The sequence below is a fragment of the Meriones unguiculatus genome, chromosome 2, assembly GCF_030254825.1.
Source record: "Meriones unguiculatus strain TT.TT164.6M chromosome 2, Bangor_MerUng_6.1, whole genome shotgun sequence".
In the NCBI taxonomy this organism is placed as follows: Eukaryota; Metazoa; Chordata; class Mammalia; order Rodentia; family Muridae; genus Meriones; species Meriones unguiculatus.
The window spans coordinates 128611498-128629510 of NC_083350.1; the positions used below are offsets into that span (position 1 = coordinate 128611498).

Genomic DNA, 18013 nt, shown 5'->3' on the forward strand with positions numbered 1-18013 from the left:
GTGTTCCTGCTGTTACTTTGCTGTCCAACCTTCTGCCGGCCAATGACATCATACCTCAATCGACGAGAGATTCCTCAGGGCCAGCTCTAATGCCTCGCTTCTGTTTCAGGCACGACTTTTCAGACTTCAGGATACAATTTCAACACCTATGATTGGAGGAGTCCAAAACAGAGAGGCAGCCTGTCCCCAGTCCCCAAGCCTCGAAGCCAGACTTACCCAGATGTGGGGCTGAGTAATGAAGACTGGGATCGGTCCACAGCCAGTGGGTAAGTCTGCACCCCACTGCTGTCACCATCTAGGGTGACTTCAGCTCTCAGAGGGAGGAGCTGCACTTCCCTACAACCAAAGGCAGCTCTTGTTAGCATTGACCTGTGACGTCACCACCTTGTCCATCCACATCAGCTGCATAGAAGGTTTCTAAATCTGTGCTGCCCAGGAATAGCTGGGTCCCACCAGGCAGCAGTACAGTCTCACAGAGTAGCACTGGGGGAACTGAGCTTCTAGAAGCCATGTCCTCTTCGTGACAAGCAGCTCCTTTCCCGTCTCCTAAAGGCTGTTTCACACTAAGTCACATGTAAGATTCATCAAGAGTTTCTTTGCATTGAGTCGGAGTTTCTGTATGGAGCCAAGATGTCCTGAAACGATTCTCTTTGCCTAAGACTCCCAAGTGTTAGGATTATAGATGTCAGCCACCAGTCCCAAGCATGAGAACCACGGGGTATGTGCATGTGTGCATGTGTGTGTGTGCGTGTATGTGTATGTGTGTGTGTTTTTTTCCTTAACCTAGAATGTGTTTCTTGCTGGCAGCTTCACAGGGGCTTCTGACAATGCAGAGGCTGAGCAGGAGGAAAACTTCTGGTCTCAAGCACTGGAGGACCTGGAGACCTGCGGCCAGTCGGGGATCCTTCGAGAGCTTGAGGTAGCCTCAGTCCCGCTGCTTATCTTGATTGTTTCTACATTCATTTGTTTTTGGTCCTTTTACGTTTGCATTGATCACAGCAGTTCATTTAAAAGCTTTAACCCCTTTTCACAGGAGAAAGCCGACAGGCGTGTGTCATTGAGAAACATGACTCTCTTGGTAGCTACCCTTTCTGTTTCTACTTTTGCTTGTGAAGCCGCCTTCCCTGCCCTTGCCTTCCAGACAGCAGTTTGATTTTGTACAATGCAGTTCTTACTGACTTGTGGCTTCTGCCATTGCTCCCCTGCTAACCCTGAGCGTACCCGTTTCCCACCAAATCGCTAAGGAGCCAGCCCAGTTCCCCAACAGTGGTGCATTTCATTCTCTTAGCTGCTTTAGAAAGGTTTCTTTGGCATGTTTTCATTTGTACCTGGTGTAGAAATTAATTTGACCGTTAAGAGGAACATAAGAGGAAATACAATTACATTCTGCTTTATCCCTAAGTTGATAATCATGTGGCTGTTTTTTTTAAAAGGCCAGTCTATTTGATAAGCAAGCAAAAATATTATTCCCTGCTTTGCTGTTTATTGAAAAGTCTTGATTCCGTATTCTGTAAGCAAACTGGATTGTAGTAGCTGAACTCTGGGCAGTTTCTGAAGCAAAGCTATGAAGCTGCTGACAGTATTCAGACTTAGTCTGGGAAGACCTGGAATGTTTCCTTTTATGTTCTTTTAAAGTTTCAAAGCTATAAAAAAGTAAAGTGGTGAAAGTCTCATTTTTGTTTTGATGTCATATGAGGTCCCCGAGTCACTATAAGGAATGCGAATGGCACAGCCGGGCGGAACTCTTGCGATTCTAAAATGGTTACTCATCTTTATATTATTTTGCTTCTCAATTGCATGTGTGGATATTTTATGTGATTCTAATGTTTGTGAATCTGCAAAGAGAATTCTGAAGGAAAACCATAGTTTGAATTTATAGGCACCATAGTACTACCTGGCATGAATTTTGGCTTCAGAGCACAGTTAAAGGACCTGGGCATGGATAGACTTATAAAATTTAAATTAAGATGTGAGCCATTGATTTCTTTTTTTATACAGTTTTTTTTAAAGAGTACAATTCTTAAGTGCCAGCTGGTTTATTTAAACTTTTACCACCCCTTGTACATAGAATGACAAGTATCCCAGGCTGAAGTAGCACAATTCACAAGTCTTTTTTTTTTTTTAAGTTTATTTACTTTTCATCCTAAGGGTGCCCCTTTTCTCCTCTCCTCCCAGTCCTCTCTCCCCTCCTTCACTTTTCTCCTCTCCTTTTTCCCTCAGAAAAGGGGGGGCCCTCTTCCCTGCAACAACCTACTCCAGCACATCAAGTCACATCAGGACTGAGCATATCTTTATCCCCTGAGGCCAGGCAAGGCAGCCCTGCCAGGGGACGTGATCCAAAAGCAGGCAACAGTCAATCCTCATTTAGAAAGACAGATGGGATGTGCATTGAACGTATGACAGGAGTCTACTGAGCGCATCTGAAAGACTCTAACTAGCAGTGTTTTCAAAGCAAAGACTCATGACCAAACCTTTGGCAGAGTACAGGGAATCATAAGAAAGAAGGGGAGTTAGTCTGATGGGGAAAGGATAGGAGCTCCACAAGGACCAAATATATCTGGGCACAGGGTCTTTTCTGAGACTGACATTCAACCAAGGACCATGTATGGATATAACCTAGAACCTCCACTCAGATGTAGCCTGTGGTAGCTCAGTAACCAATTGGTTTCCCAAAGTGAGGGGAACAGGGACTATTTCTAACAGGAACTCAATGACTGGCTCTTTGGTCTCCCCACCCCCGAAGGGAGGAGCAGTCCTGTTAGGCCACAGAGGAGGGCTTTGCAGTCAGTCCTGAAGATACCTGATAAAACAGGATCAGATGAATGGGGAGGAGGTCCCCCCTATCAGTGGACTTGGAAAGGGGCACGGTGGAGATGAGGGAGGGAGGGAGGGACTGGGAGGGAATGAGGGATCGGGACACGGCTGGGATACAGAGTTAATAAAATGTAACTGATAAAAAAAATAAAAAATAATAAAATAAAAAAAATAAAAAAAGCAGGCAACAGAATCCACATTAGAAACAGCAACCTCCCCCACCCCTACCTCCACTCGCCAGGGGCCCCATTTGAAGACTAAGCTGCCCATCAGCCACATCTGTGCAGGGGGTCAATTTCCAGATCGTGCATGCTCCTTAGTTGATGCCTCAGTCTCTGAAAGCCCCCATGGGACTGGGTTAGTTGTCTCTGTTGGTTTTCTTGTGAGGTTCCTGTCCCCTCCAGGTCCTTCCATCTTGCTCCCAACACTTCCACAAGACCCTCCACCCCCAGAGCTCTATTCCAGGCTTGACTTCAACTCAATCTGCTGCTGAGCGGAGCCTTCCAGCACAATTCATTGTTTTTGAGCAGTGTCCTCACATGGGGTATTTTGGCACCCAAGCCTTTTCCATTTTGATACATTTCTCTTGTGGAACTCACTTCATTGGGTTCATCGAAAGTGCTACAAAAAGTAAAAGGATGATCCTGAGTCATTTATCTGTAGTTGAATTATCTCCCAGAGGTAAGGCACCGCAGCCCACAAGTGCTTCCATCAGGGCTTTATGTGATGTGTCCCCGGAAATTACAAATGCAGAAAGAAAATGGGCTGAGCCCAAGAGAAATTAAATTTCAGCTAGGAGGAATGTTCACAAGGCTCATAAATTAAATTCATATTTACACTGTTATCACAAAAACTTCACTAATTTAAGTGAATTCTGTTCTCTTCACAAAAACTTCACTAATTTAAATGGATTCTGTTCTCTTGATTGGGAAAGCTGTTATGTTTTTATTAAAGCCAGAATCCTGTGGATGAAATTTTAACTTCAGCACCAAAAGTTAAGGCAAACTATGGAGTTTATGAATATGGATTAGCTAAAATTATTTCATTAAAATGAGAATTTACTAATCATTTTCATTATTGCTAGAAATAATTTTGGCCCAGTACTAGCACTGAAAAATGTATGGCCTTCCCTTAAGCTAAAAACTCAAAGTAAGTCCAAGCAATTGCTATTGCTTATGTAAAACATAGGGATTTCTGGGTGATGGTCTACAGAGGGAGTCCCAGGACAGCCAAGGCTAGACAGAGAAACCTTATCTCAAAATAAAAATGGTTTTAAAAAAAGCATAAAAATTATAGTAATAAAATATTTAGCACAGTGATTAGTAGAGAACCTGATGTTTAAAAAATAAAATAAAAATTAAGTACTGAGTTTGCTGTTTCTTAATTAATGCTACTTTAACTTTTTTAAGAGACAAATGTTTAAATTTTATTTGTACTTAAGCTTTTATAAATGTTTTAAGATGCTATTGACTCCCTTGACTTTCAGTTAAATGAACAATCCAGCCATCATTTGAAAATTTGAATGGGATCTCTTTTTCCCTCTTCTCTGCTCCATGGAACCCCTAGTAAATCCATTTGCCCTGTCTCCTCTGGCAACTCAGACTCATTACAGCCAGGCTGTTAGCTCTCAGCCTCAGTAATTGTTTTCTTTTCCACATACTTCCTGTGGATCTCACAAAAAGAGAGAGGGAGAAGGAAAAAAAATAGATATAAACACAGAAGATAACTATTGTAAGTAGGTGATAATGGATAGATGGTTGTCAGTGCAGGAAAAAAAAATCACTGCGTACTATCAGTTACCGACAGATTAAACACAGAAGCAATATATGAAAGTGTCATCAAATGAAAGATGTCCACGACACCAACACAGCTGGCCATCAGAGAGGTGTAAATAAACCTCAACAAAGGTATCTATCGGAAATATGACATAGTACACATGCCTACATTTGCTTAAACATTAGTGGCTTTTTACCTACATGGGTAAAAGTTTTATGCGGTCAGAGAAGTTGCAGAGCCCGTTGGTCAAGGACTGCAACCAGACTTCTGGGCTTCCCATACCAGAACTTGGCAAGTTACCAAACCTACCCACGTGTCTCTTTCAAACTTCTTCCCTTCGTGAAGGAATAAGACCTGTAGTGCCTACTTAGGACGTTATTGAGTATTAAGTGACACTCTATACGCAGCATTCAGTAATCAGCAAGGATTTACCTGCAGCTAGAATGTAAGCATCCATGACATAAGCGGTCTAGTCCATACGTGTTTGTTGTTTTTGTTTCTTTCTCATACAGTTGTTAGAGCCGTGCATATTTATGTCAATACTTGGCGGTTGTGTAACTACTCTCTTAGTGGTACACATACGAACTGGACATCAGCTGAGAGTTACAAACCCTTATAGAGACAATGAGAAAGATACTGCTCACTTTTCAGTGTTCCCACTAATGAATAGTTGCGCAGTGACCTTGGCCCAATTGTTCCTTGTATGACCTTGGGCAAGTCAAACTCTTTGTGTTCCAGTCTCCTCTTATAAAGTGGGGTGTAGTGCCTACCTTATAGACTTACGGGCTTAAATTAGTGAATGTATTTAGAAAGCTCAACAAATCAAGCTTTGTTGCTTACAGGTTTTATAAATATAAACAAAGCACGTTTGGTTTATGCACATGAATACGGACGTAACTTCTGCGTCCATGGCTTCAGGCACGTTTACCAGTGTAGCATTTATGGATATGAGCAGCGTGTAAGGAACATAGATAGAGTTGGCTGCAGTCCTGTTAGGATCTTGGCATCCTCCAACTGAGAGACGTCCATTTCCCATCATGGCACTGCTTTCAAATCCTTCGCTGTCCCTCTTCTAAGATCCAGTCATCTGGGATGTCATCTTGCTTCTCTGTTACTCAGGGAATCTATCTGAAACTGAACAAACTTCCCTTTCCTGGTAAAACCCATTTCAAGTCTCATAGCATTTGACCAAAGTGTTGAATCTAATATAAAAGGGTCATTTTGCCGAGAATATTATACAAAACCGTTTCTAAGAAATACTTGTGCCGTGAGATGTAGAAGCCAAGATGCTTACGAGTGTTGAAAGATGTGTTTACAAGCTTCTGGGGCCGAAGAAAGACGCTCTTGACAGTGTCAGGCAGGAAGAGTTAGGAGACCCCTCTGCCTCTGCATTACTAATGCCATCCCAGCCTATGGGTTGCTTCTGTTGGAACCAGAGGCAACATTACAGGTATCAGCAGCCTTGCCTCCACCAAGAAGCTATCAGATCACATCTGAAGGTGTGATCTAAAACACACTGAAGGCAGCTTCATGAATCCCAGCTCTTAGAGCCAACTCAGTGGAGAGTTAGTGCTTAAAATACAGTTTGCAGTAAACTAATGTTGGAGCTTTTCAATTTGCCTCAACATTGCTAGGGGTGGTATTTGATTAAATAAACTCAGGGGCTTAAGTACTTCCATTGGAGTTGAGATGTGCATTATAAACGTAATTGCAAAGCATGTTCCGGATTTTCATAGTTCAGTCAGTGCATCCATTCTCCAGCCTTTGGTTATGCCCTGAAGACACCATATTTTGACTGGGCAGAAGGAGAACCGTGCTTAATGTTGAGCGAGCAAACCTTTTCCTTCTCTGTGGTTTAATTGTTTCTGAAAATTGTCAATGCCACAGGCAACAATCATGTCGGGGAGCACTATGAGTTTGAATCATGAGGCTCCAACCGCTCGCAGTCAGCTGGGGCGACAGGCCAGCTTCCAGGAACGGAGCAGTTCACGGCCACACTATAGCCAAACAACTCGAAGCAACACCCTGCCCTCAGATGTGGGCAGGAAGTCTGTAACCCTGAGGAAAATGAAGCAAGAAATAAAGGAGATCATGTCCCCAACTCCAGTGGAACTTCACAAGGTCAGTAGACTTCCTTCCCTGTTGCCTAACGTAGCAGCCATTCTGCAGGGCAGCACTACTTTGATGCAGGCTCGGCCCTGACTTCTCTGTTGGGCTTAGCCAAAGAGAAAAGTTGAAAGGCAAAACTCCAGAGGCTTATTTCATAAATCATGCCCCTGGGAGGATTTTCCTGGAAAGCGGGGAAGATTGATTTTCAGGTGATATGTTCATCAAAAACTGGTCAAAAATCTTACAAAAGATGTGAGATTCCAATGTTACGTGGAGCTTTGATGAATGAGTCTTCTTTTTATTGAAAGGGGGAAGGACTTTTTTTTTTTACAATTCATTTGTTATATATCCAGATTGAAGCCCCCTCCCTCAACTCCTCCCAGTTCCACCTTCCCTCCTCCTTCCCCCACATCTCCTTCCCCTAGTCCACTGAAGGAGGAGTTCTCCTCCTCTGCCATCTGCCCATAGCTTGTTAAGTCTCATCAGGACTGCCTGGATCCTCTTCCTCTGTGGCATGGCAAGGCCGCATCTCCAGGGGGAGGTGATTAAAGAAAGAGTAGGCAATTTAGTTCATGACAGAGGTAGCCCCTGCTCCCCTTACTTGGAGACCCACATAGAGACTGAGCGGATATTAGCCATATAATATAAGATAGGTATACTAAAATCTACAGACCTAAAGAAGCTAAACAACAAGGAGGGCCCTAGGGAGGATGCTTAAATCTCATTCAGAATGGCCAACAGGATAGACACCAGAAGAGGTGGAAGAGAAGGAACAGGACGGGAACCTACTATAGATGGTCCTCTGAAAGGGGTAAGGCTTTTCTAAGCATCCTTTGTACATGACTTCATTGACAAGAGGCTTAAGCTCATTGTAAGCAGGCTTCCTCCTCAATTACATACCTACACTAGACGTGAAACTCTCAACAAAACGTTAGATGTCCTAGCTGTGTTCCATGTTACACTACAATATTGTCCATTTCACGGAGAAAACTCCCTCTCACACTCAGCCCCACTTCAGAGCCACCCACAGAATTTCAGCGAGGCATGACTAGGTGTGACAACACTGGCGGGCCCCAGGCCAACGTGAGCCCTGGCAGGAAGGTTTACTCAGCTAGAACCGCTAGTTTATTCTTCTTTAATATATGAGCATGTTTAAAAAGTACAACCCTAACCTGCTCTTCATAAGAACCAAGACCCTCCCCATCATTAATAATCTACTAACAGAATTCATTTGCTCAAAAGAGCACCTAAGTGTCAGGTTGGAAGGAATTCACCCGTCACCACTCCCTTCTCCTATAAAGACTCCAATTTCCCTAACTACCCTGCAAAACATAGCTACTTGTTTTACAGCGGAGTATGATAGAGGGAAGAAAGGATAATGTGAATTACGCTCTAATCCACGAATTCATCCACTTGTTGACACTTATAGACCGTGTAGACCATGTATGTGTTCCCTCAAAGGATGTACTGTCCGTCCATGGGCAGCACGGAGACTAGTGGGAAGACGTCTGGGAAACAGTGGGAAGACAGTGGGATCAGCACAGGGACAGCAGCAAGCCTGGGCAGCCTCAGAGTACAGAGAGTGGCGTCTCCCCCACTGTGAAGGAGACGCAGAAGGTTTCCTAGGCATAGGAGTGGACTGTGCCAAGCAGATAGAGGGTGGGGAGGCATTCCAAGCACAGAAAGAAGCCTCTGCAAGGGAGTATCAAATGCCATGGGACATTTCAGGAGTGACAATATCCTCATATGACCAGGGTTCTTTATATCAGGAGATTTTCCGGAGAGCAAAGATGCTCCTGGCACTTTGTAATTAGGACCCAGGTTGAGCCCCATTACACAGTTTAGCTTGTTTAGTTGTCTTGGGGAAGCAATCTGCCTGGTGACTCACGTATCCTAACTCACAGGCCGACATATACCATGATGCCATAGGAAATCCCATAGCCATTAAATTGCAAAGGCTACATGTTTTGTAATGTCCTGTATAATTCTGCCATGCCAAGAAGAAACCCACCCTCATTCCCTTGGGCATGTGTGAACACTGCCTCCCCATCTTCTCTCGGAATTTTTCCTGGGTTGAGAAACTGAGTTGTTTACCTCCCCTTCTTTAACCTTAGAGAAAAATGATTAAAAAAAATAAAAGAAAAAAGAAAAATAAAGAAATGTGATACCAACATGCCCTGAGTACCTACCGAATTCTATCTGCTGCATATTTTTAGCCCTCGCAATAGACATTTTTACTTGACACTTATTATCATTTATATGACAGGAAAAGTCACAGCAAGAAATTATCTTTTGGTTTTCTATCTGGAGCTAAGTTATTTTCTCAAAGAAAGTTCTATATGGCCCTGGAACTTAAAAGTCCCATGTCCCTATCTTTCCTGTGCTGAACGCATTCAGCAAAAATAATGACAGTAACTTGGATGTACAAACTGTTATAACTGAAAAGTTTTAGTGGGCTCTGCTGAAACACAGGTCTTATTTTAAAAAAGGGAAGACTTTTGGCTCTTTGATCACCTCTCCCTGAGGGGGGAGCAGCCTTGCCAGGCCACAGAGAAAGAAAATGCAGCCAGTCTTGATGAGACCTGATAGGCTAGGGTCAGAGGGAAGGGGGAGAGGACCTCCCCTATCAGTGGACTTGGGGAGGGGCTTGTGAGGAGAAGAGGGAGGTAGGGTGGGATTAGGAAGGGATGAGGGAGAGGGGGCTACAGCTGGGATACAAAGTGGATAAATTGTAATTATTTTTTTTTATTTTAAATAAATAACTAAATAGAAAGACTTCATCACTCTGTTAACTCTAGCAGGTGGCAGTGGACAGAGCAGCTGTGTGTCACCTTTGTGTACCGGTGTGTGAATTGAGTGTGTGTGTGGGGGGGAGTTAATGAGATCATGGGCTCAAATTGTAAACACGGCTTGATAAATGTCCCGTTGCTTCCCCCATCTTCCTTTCCATCATTTTCCCTAAATATGGTTATAAGCACATTTTTCTTATAACTTTTCTGTCTTCTAAGCTGATCCCCAACAAAATGAGACTCTCAAAAACCAAGTAGTACCCTAAGATTAGAGCCTCCCGAAGCATGTCGTTAAGATGGAGTCCATGGGCTCATGCTATGGGTTCTCAGGGAGGCTTCTGAGGACATCGCAGCTTCCTTCAGGTAAATTTGGTTCCCCTGCTAGGCCACCTAATGGGTTTTTGCTTAGCACACTTGATGGTTGAGAAGGAAACGGTCATTAACAAGGAGAACTCACCCTTGATTGTGCCTGGGTCTTACACATGTGTGTCTTCGAGCACCTGACATCCTGGGAAAGCATGCTAACATGCTTTCATGCTAACATGCTGATTTAGTTCATTTTCATTGCTGTGATGGAATGTCTGAAGGAAACAGATTGTGGGGGAAGAAAAGACTCAGGTTGGTTCATGGTTTCAGAGGGGGCAGCCCATCCCGGTGAATGTGGCATGTCTGAGAAGCTCTCTTTCTGTAATGGACCAGAAAGCAGGGAACAATGCAGGAAGCTACCAGTGATGATATGCCCCTGCAGACCCGCTCCCATCAACCTGCTTTCTCCAGCCACCACCGCCTTAAGCTTCCACAGCCTCCCAAACTATTTATTGCCAACGTCTAGGACCAATCGCTCAATAGTGATGTCCTGGGAAACAGTATCGATTCAAACCATAATATTGGTACAATAGAATCCATCCTCTAATCCTGCCTGCTACCATTAAGCCTTTGTCAAAAATTAGTGGTAGCATGGGAGGGGGGCTACAGAATTAGAAAAAAAAAAAAAAGAAAAACCTCTCTTCTTAGCTTGAAGATATCCAAGCTACAAGACTAGCTAGAGTCTAAACAAAGGCTGATTTCCAGTCCCTGAAATGCTAGGGTAGAGGAATTTCTACTATACAGTAGATCAAGACAGGATGAATAAATGGACACAGATCTGTGCCATTATGAGAAACTCAAGGAAAATAAAGAGCACAAGCCCTCACTTCCTGCGGCAGGCCGCTTACATCACCCTCGTACGGAAGGAAGTGTTTGCTTGTGTGCCAGCTTCTCGACTGTAATGGTTGATCCTGATGGAGCTGAGAGAGGCCTAGCATCCCAGTTCACACAACTCTGGGTGTTTCAAGGCATTCCCAGAAACAATTAGATAATGAGGGCCCTGGCTTAACTGATAGTATAATCCATTCATAGATTCAAATTTTGAGTAAGTTATTGGGAGATGGTAGGCCATGGAAGGAGAAGCCTAGTTAGAGAAAACAGACACACATGTCTTTGAAAGATACATCTTGTCCTGATTTCTCTCTCTCTCCTCTCCTCTCCTCTTCTCTCTCTCTCTCTCTCTCTCTCTCTCTCTCTCTCTCTCTCTCTCTCTCGGCAGATTTTCAAATAGCCCAGGATGGCATCAGACTCATTATGTGCCTTAAATATCTGCTCCTCCTACTTCTGCCCTTCTGCTCCTCCTACTTCTTCCCTATGAATACTGGCATTACAGGTGTGTGTCACCATCCCTGTTTGATATGGTGCTAGGAGCTGACTGAGGGCTTCGCTTCATTCATGCTAGGCAAGCACAGTATCAAACTGCGCTCCATCTCCAGCTTGTGTCCACTTTGTATGTTTCCTCTCTGGTCTCTGACAACCATGATGTTCTGCACCATTGCAGACTTAGAATTAATGCAGGCCCAAATATATATATAGAAAGCGAGAGAGAGAGACTCAGACACTGTAAACTGAAGGGCATCCGCATCGTACTTCACGTTGTCCACAGTGGCATGAATCTCAGGCAGAAATCGTGTCTCAGTTTGCTCCCATTCCATGGATTCCTCCTCACTTTCTACCTATATCTTCTCAATATACTCCCCTTCACCCCACCCCCTTGTCCTTCAGGCCTTTGGGAAAAACCCTGAGCTCTAAATGCTTTGTTGTTATTCATCCACTCTGCCTGAGATGCTGTGAGGGTCTTCTCTGGCTTTCCTTCACATCGTCCACATTCATTGCTGAAGGCAGGCTCCTTAGCTGCCATTCCTGACACTTAGAAAGACAGACACTCAGCCTCACTTCCTTTCCTGGCTGAGTGCAGGTGAGAAGACCTCGGAGCTGGAGTGATTTGGTACCCAGTACAAAGCTGGAGAAAACAGTGGTGCTGGATCTGCCACGAACCCCTTCTCCAGCTCTCTCAACTCCATTGCACATTGCACTCCGAAACTCAGTGCACTCTACTTCCCAGATGTGAGTGAGTCCAAACTTTGCAGCGCAGTATACACTGACATTTTTGTGGTTGTAGTTGTTGTTTCTTAGGTACCAATTGCATTAAATTAATTCCAAGGCTTATTGATAGGTCTCAGACAACAGTTTGAAGAGCGAAACTTTAGATAGTTGTTTTAATTATAAATGGGAGGTGGCTTTCCCTGTGGGGTACTTGATAAAATAGACTTTCTGTGTTTTCAGGGACCTTGGGTCAGGAACACCTATATTTTAGCAACACTCTCAGTGGATTCTCTTGGGGTCTAAAGATTGCGACTCACCCACAAAAGTCTTGCTAGCTCTAGAAAGGTGATTATTGTGTTTCAGTGTAATCCCAGACACAGGGCGGCAGATGGAAAAGGAAAGGGAGGCTTCAGTTAAAGCCCTGGAGCTTCCGTGTTTTATCTTTCAAATGAGTTCTGTTTTCTGCGGCAGCTTATCACACGCTCTTTCTCTCTGCAGATAAAGAATGTGCGATTTTAGCTACTTTTCACTGATAACCTTCCTCCTTCCCCTTTGGAATCTTAAACATTTGCTGGCGGCCACTTGATCTATCTCTGCTATGAAACAGCTTCGCTTCCTCGCACACCTTCGGGCACCAAAATGCTCTTTTGCAAGATGACAAGTTCTCCCCAAATTCAGCCCGGTTGAACTTTAAAAATAATCCCTTTTGGCACTGGTTTGTTCCCCACCATGCATGACTTTCAATAGAAGTAAGGAGCTTAATTGTATGCAGCTATTTGTAGTTGTCTTTTAAAGAAATAATAATAATAATTTTTGAGGTTTGGGGTTTTTTGTTGTTTTTATTTTGGTTTTAGGTTTTTTTTTTTCTTTTTGCTGTTTTTCTTTTGTTTTTGTTTTTGTTTATTTAAGGCTGCTGATGGCTCAGCGCTAGAATATTTGAGTTCCTCCTAGGAAGCTCCATATGCTCAGCTTTCCGCTCAGCCAAGCTCAGCATGAATTTGCAGTCTGTGGGTTTTCTCAGAAGGAGGCTAGGTTGGGGAAACTGTCTTAATCCTTGGACTGAGTGCTGTGGGTGACACCAACTTCTTTGGTAACCTTGTCCCCTATTTAGGAACAGGCTCGGCCCTAGGAAGAAATGAAAGGGAAATACTACCATTCTTAGGCATGCCTCTTCCTTCAATTTGTAGTTGCCGTGGAAGGACAAAGGCACAGACAGACCTCCAAGCCACTGGTGCAGGGCAGCCTGCCATAGAAATCACTAGAAGCTGAAAGCAACTCAGTGGTCATGTGGACTTGTGCAGTTATATGCAGCTCAGCTTCGCTGAGTTCCTTTTTCTTCAGAACTAGAGAGTGTGGGGGGTCTGGGTTTCCTCACTTCAGGAAGAGGGAGCGGGACCACCTGTCAGCAGGCAAGGGAAATATCACAACCCACTTTTCCCAGGTGCATTCAACAAGGTCCAGAGCCCTACTTCAGGTCTCCTCATCTGCCAAAACTTTAGCAAGCACCATAAGACTACGAAGGACAGACAGCAAAGCCAAGAGACTGTGTTTACTCAGAGAAATGGAGGCAGCGGCTCCTTGTCTGTCACTGTATCAGCCTGGCAGCCAGATTATACCCTGTGGTGCCAGGGGCAGACAATAGTGTGAACACTGTTGAGGAGGCATTGACAAGGACGACAGGGACTGGAGTTTGGGTTTCATGTGCCAACAAAATGATGTCCCTGGCGATCCACAAAATGCATTGGTTGCCCATGGTTGTGGTTCTGGTCTCTTAAACATTAAAAACGGGAAAAAACAAAAAAATTGGGGTGGGGAGACTCATTTTAAAAATGCTTTTGTTGTTGTTTTACTTACCTTAGTAACAAAGAATGACAGCAGTGACAAAGCTTGTTTAAAAAGCAATCGAGAGGTGTCTTTATCAGTCAGTGGAATAAAAGCGTTCGGGCAGCATTGCTCTGCCTAGGGACTGTCTTTGACATACAATCTATACAAAGGGTGATGCAGGTATCATCTGCACTTTTGGCAGGCTGAGCTCACTCGGCATCTTGTCATGTTTTATGAGTTGTCCACTTCCGCAGTCGGGGGGAGGAAAGTCAAACGGAGCCGATGTCCCACGTCTCACATGACCTTCAGCAATCCTGTGAGACAGGTTTGCGAGCTGGTGTGCCTTGTTGCTGTGTGTGATGCTCCTTATGCCGTCTGCTGCAGATCCATCGCCCTGATGTCCCTGTATGTCACTGTGATTGATGCGAAGGTTTTACATCATCTGTAGCATGTACATTTAAAATGGTGGGCTCCCTGAAGGTCATTCCGCTTCACTGGTGTCCATGTTCTGAGGGAAGAGCCTTCTGTGCCTGACCCTCCACACAGCTTTGCCCTAGCTCCTGTTCAGCTGTGTTGTGGTCTTTGAAGGCGTAACAGTGTAGCCCAGGGCTTGGGTTTTTCTCTCTTTAAGATGGGATTTATTGAACTGAGGCACTGTGCAGTGTCGGCCTTCGGGAATCCATCTACAATGAGGAAATAAAATCAAGACAATTGGTGCTTCGCTCAGTAGGAGCCCAGTCAATTCCAACTTGTCATCCTTCACCCCTCTCCCCCGCAAGGGACAGTAACCTTGGGCTTTAATTCCCACAGGCTCAGTATCAGTGGATGGTGCAGCTCTGACAAGAGCTGACAATTGGTCCCTGAATCAAGGAGGCCAGGGCAGGTCTACAGGGATTTAGCCATCTGTAACCTGGAGAAGACACAGGAAAGGTCAAGAGGAGAGAAGCCAGGCGAGAGTGACTTGGAGAACAAGGAAGCAGGGGGTTGAGTGCGGGGGACCAATGCCATGAGTAAGCATCAGGCAGTTCTGAGAAAAGACACCAGGGCTAGGTGCCCGTCCACACAGCCAGCCAACGCAGAAGTAGCCCAGACGGGTAGAAAGGCCAGAGGTGCGGCAAGCTATTACTAGGTGACCATCAGCTCCCATGGCTAGGGCTGAACTCACTGTTTCTCTGGGAAATAAATGCTTTATAAAGTTGCTCCATGGTGAATCCATTGTTAATACACCACGGTTCTTCAGAAGGACCACCCTCCCTCAGCTGGGACCTAAGTGCTCCAGGACCAAGTCAGCCTGAGAGCCAACGCATAGAGCCAGCATTCTGGATCCTCATCTCACAGCCCCGCCCTGTTTCTCAGCCCCCAGTGCCACACGATGCCAGACAGCATCAGCAGGCAACATCAGAGGCAGCTGGCCTTTTCTTTCCTCTGCCAGGGGTACTCCCCTGAGGGAAGCCGCAGATGCCTTTTTGACCCAATTTGTTTGGAAACCTGAGTGTTTCTAGTGATGCGAACAAGATCTGTTCACTCTGGGGCTAAAGAGTCTGTTGAGAAGCTGGAGTCTTATATTTTATTATTTTATTTCTCTCCAAGATCTGTGGGTAAGGTAAGCCTATCCTCAAACCTGGCATTGCTTGAAATATCTTGCTTAAAGGAATATGGCTGCCCTAGCAGCGTCTGCTAGGAGTAATCCCAAGTGCCTGGTGGCTTCCAAGGAAATCAGCATCATGAGAAATGAGGTGTTGCTTTGGTTGGAACAAATGACTGGGCTATAAGGAGGCTGTCAGGGCTTAGGGACAGCCTCCAGGGTGGCTGTCACTTACTGTGACTTGCTTAAGATGCTCCCCTCAGTTGCCCTTGAAAGGGGATAAACTGGCTCCGATTAAAGCATCGATTGTCCTTTGGATCTCTACATGAAGACATGGTTCAGACAAGCAGGTAGAATTGCTTAAAAAGGTAAAACAAGGCTGAACATGAGTCTCAGTAGCCTCACTACACCTTGCACAGCTCTGGCTCAGGCTTTAGACTTTGAAGCAATTGCATGAAATAGGCGTGAATTAGGGTGATCTCCATTGAACTCCCTGTTCACAGTTTTTTGTTTGTTTGCTTTTTTAAAGAGGTACATTGGCTCATTTAGAACAGAAAAAACACTTGCAACTATGTTAGCACCTCAGTTTCCTCTGAGGTCTCCCGCAAATAGAGATTCTACAAGATAAATTGTGCTCACGTGGGCTAGAATAAAATGCAAAACCAGCTTCAGGGTAGCCGTTTTCAAAGAGCAGGATTTTATGTGGTGCTCCAGGAAACCACAAGAGGGCACAAATGAGAAGCAACATAGCAAAAGATACATGATTCATCTTTAGTTTGTTCGGCTGTTGAAAATGAATGAAGGCTGCCTAGCCAGCAGGAAGTGCCTAACTCCAAAAAGAAATCATGATTTGGTAGAAGGCGCCCAGCAGATGAGGTCAGATATTCCAGGATTGGATCTAATGCTTTCTTTGAATTAGATCAAAACAAGTCATTCCATCAACTTCTTCAAGGCTCTGTGACCTCATTAGAAGAAAGGATGATTTCCTTGTATAGATTTGCTGGAAGATCAAAAGTAACAATATGTAAGGGAGTGCCTGGGTAAGGCTTTGTCTGCATGTGGAGGAAATGTGGCTAAAACCTCAGAATCCTTAAAAATGTTGGAAGCCCAGAAATAAATCAGAAGTTACCACTAGTGCAGACAGGCAGAGCTGCACAGTATGAGTTATTGTGTCTATTTTGAAAGCAGTCAACCTGTGTTTCCCAATGGTATATCATTAATTTCTGAGGCCTTTTATATGTGAATCTAAAAACATTTAACTTCATTTGTGTTAATTCACTATCCGTAGGCAACTTCCAAGGAAAGGATTTAGCAGGCTATTAGAATTCAGGACCTTCTAAACGTCAGACATTTACACAGAAGCCTCTATTGCTGTGACGAGACGCCATGACCATGGCAACTTGCTAAAGGAGAGCATTTGATTGGAGCTTGCTTACAGTTTCAGGGGTCTGGTCCATTGTTGTCATGTCAGGGAACATGGCAGCATGCAGGCAAACGTGGTGCAGGAGAAATAGCTGAGAGTTCTATGTCTGGATCCACAGGCAGCAGGGAAAGAGGGACTCTGGGCTTGGAATGGGGTTTTGAACCCTCAAAACCCACCTCCGACAACACTTCCTCCAACAATGCCACACCTCCTAATCCTTTCAAATAGGGCCTCTCCCGTGGGACCAAGTATTCCAATATTTGAGTCCAGGGGCGTCTTTCTCATTCAAACCATCACAAGCTGCTCCCTGGTTCTGGCCTATAAAGCAGATGCCTAAGAGCAGTGAAGAATCTCACAACTCCAGGTACATTCTCCAAGTGCAACGGTTCTGGATGACAGTGCTGGAAAGCGTGCCTCAGTGTAAGATTAAAGTGGGCTTGGGCTTATCTGCTTCAGGGTACCTCAGGACAGATACTGAGTTCCTTACTCAGCCAGTCATAGGGAGGCCAAAATGATGCATGGTGTAGCAAGAAGCAAGCAACATAGAGCTAAAAAGAAGACACTGCTGTTTAGGAGTAGGGGGTAGTGGTCCCTCAGGAATGCTGCTCGTCACATAGAGGATGTGGCTAGAACAAAGAAGACGATGAGTAAAAGATAAAATTCCCCACAGAGCCAAGGAATGGCACATGGGCAGAGTTAGGGATATCACCTACCAGTCAACAGGGTCCAAGGACCGTCAGTCTATCAGCATCCTGATGCCTGTCTGCCTTCCCCCCCTTTCCCGTCTTCTCCTTTTTCTCCCTTTGAGAATAAAATGTAGAAACTCCCCTTCTAATCAAGGATTGGGGGTGATAGCTTTTTCCATAAGACAGGAAGTATTCAAGGTGCCTCTGAGATCACATGTATTAGAAAACACAGAACCTATCAGAACAGGTGGGTCCTGGGAAAAGGACCATGGGTCAACATGAGGAACACCCTCTCTTTTCCAAATGCAAAACACATTTGAGCATCCCAGAAGAATAGTAACGTGGTTGAATACAACAAACACGGAAAACTCCATAGGTTCCAGTAATTTTCTGTTCCGAAATTAGATTAGTATTCATTCTGCCTTCCGTGTACCCACTGCATTAATCAGACAACAATAATTGAAGAACGAATTCTGTTTTAACGAAGTAATTCTAGCTAATTAGCATAGAAGAGTGACAGTACTAGGAAAAGGTTCTTCCTTGCAACTCAGTGGATTTATGGATTCAGGCACAGCAATCTGCTGGCGAACTGTGA

The 18013-nt window shown here is 44.5% G+C and overlaps 1 protein-coding gene across 19 annotated transcripts in view; it reads left to right on the forward strand.

Moving 5' to 3' along the window:
* Positions 1 to 18013, forward strand: part of Grip1 (glutamate receptor interacting protein 1) — a 642849-nt gene that overhangs the window by 603031 nt on the left and 21805 nt on the right. For 10 of the 19 annotated variants that reach the window (XM_060378110.1, XM_060378115.1, XM_060378119.1 and 7 more), the window contains 4 exons: positions 110 to 266; positions 808 to 919; positions 1034 to 1078; positions 6478 to 6711. In XM_060378110.1, the coding sequence (XP_060234093.1) occupies positions 110 to 266; positions 808 to 919; positions 1034 to 1078; positions 6478 to 6711 (548 nt within the window). The remainder of the gene's footprint in view (positions 1 to 109; positions 267 to 807; positions 920 to 1033; positions 1079 to 6477; positions 6712 to 18013) is intronic. The other 9 variants (XM_060378114.1, XM_060378121.1, XM_060378123.1 and 6 more) reach the window with 2 other exon arrangements.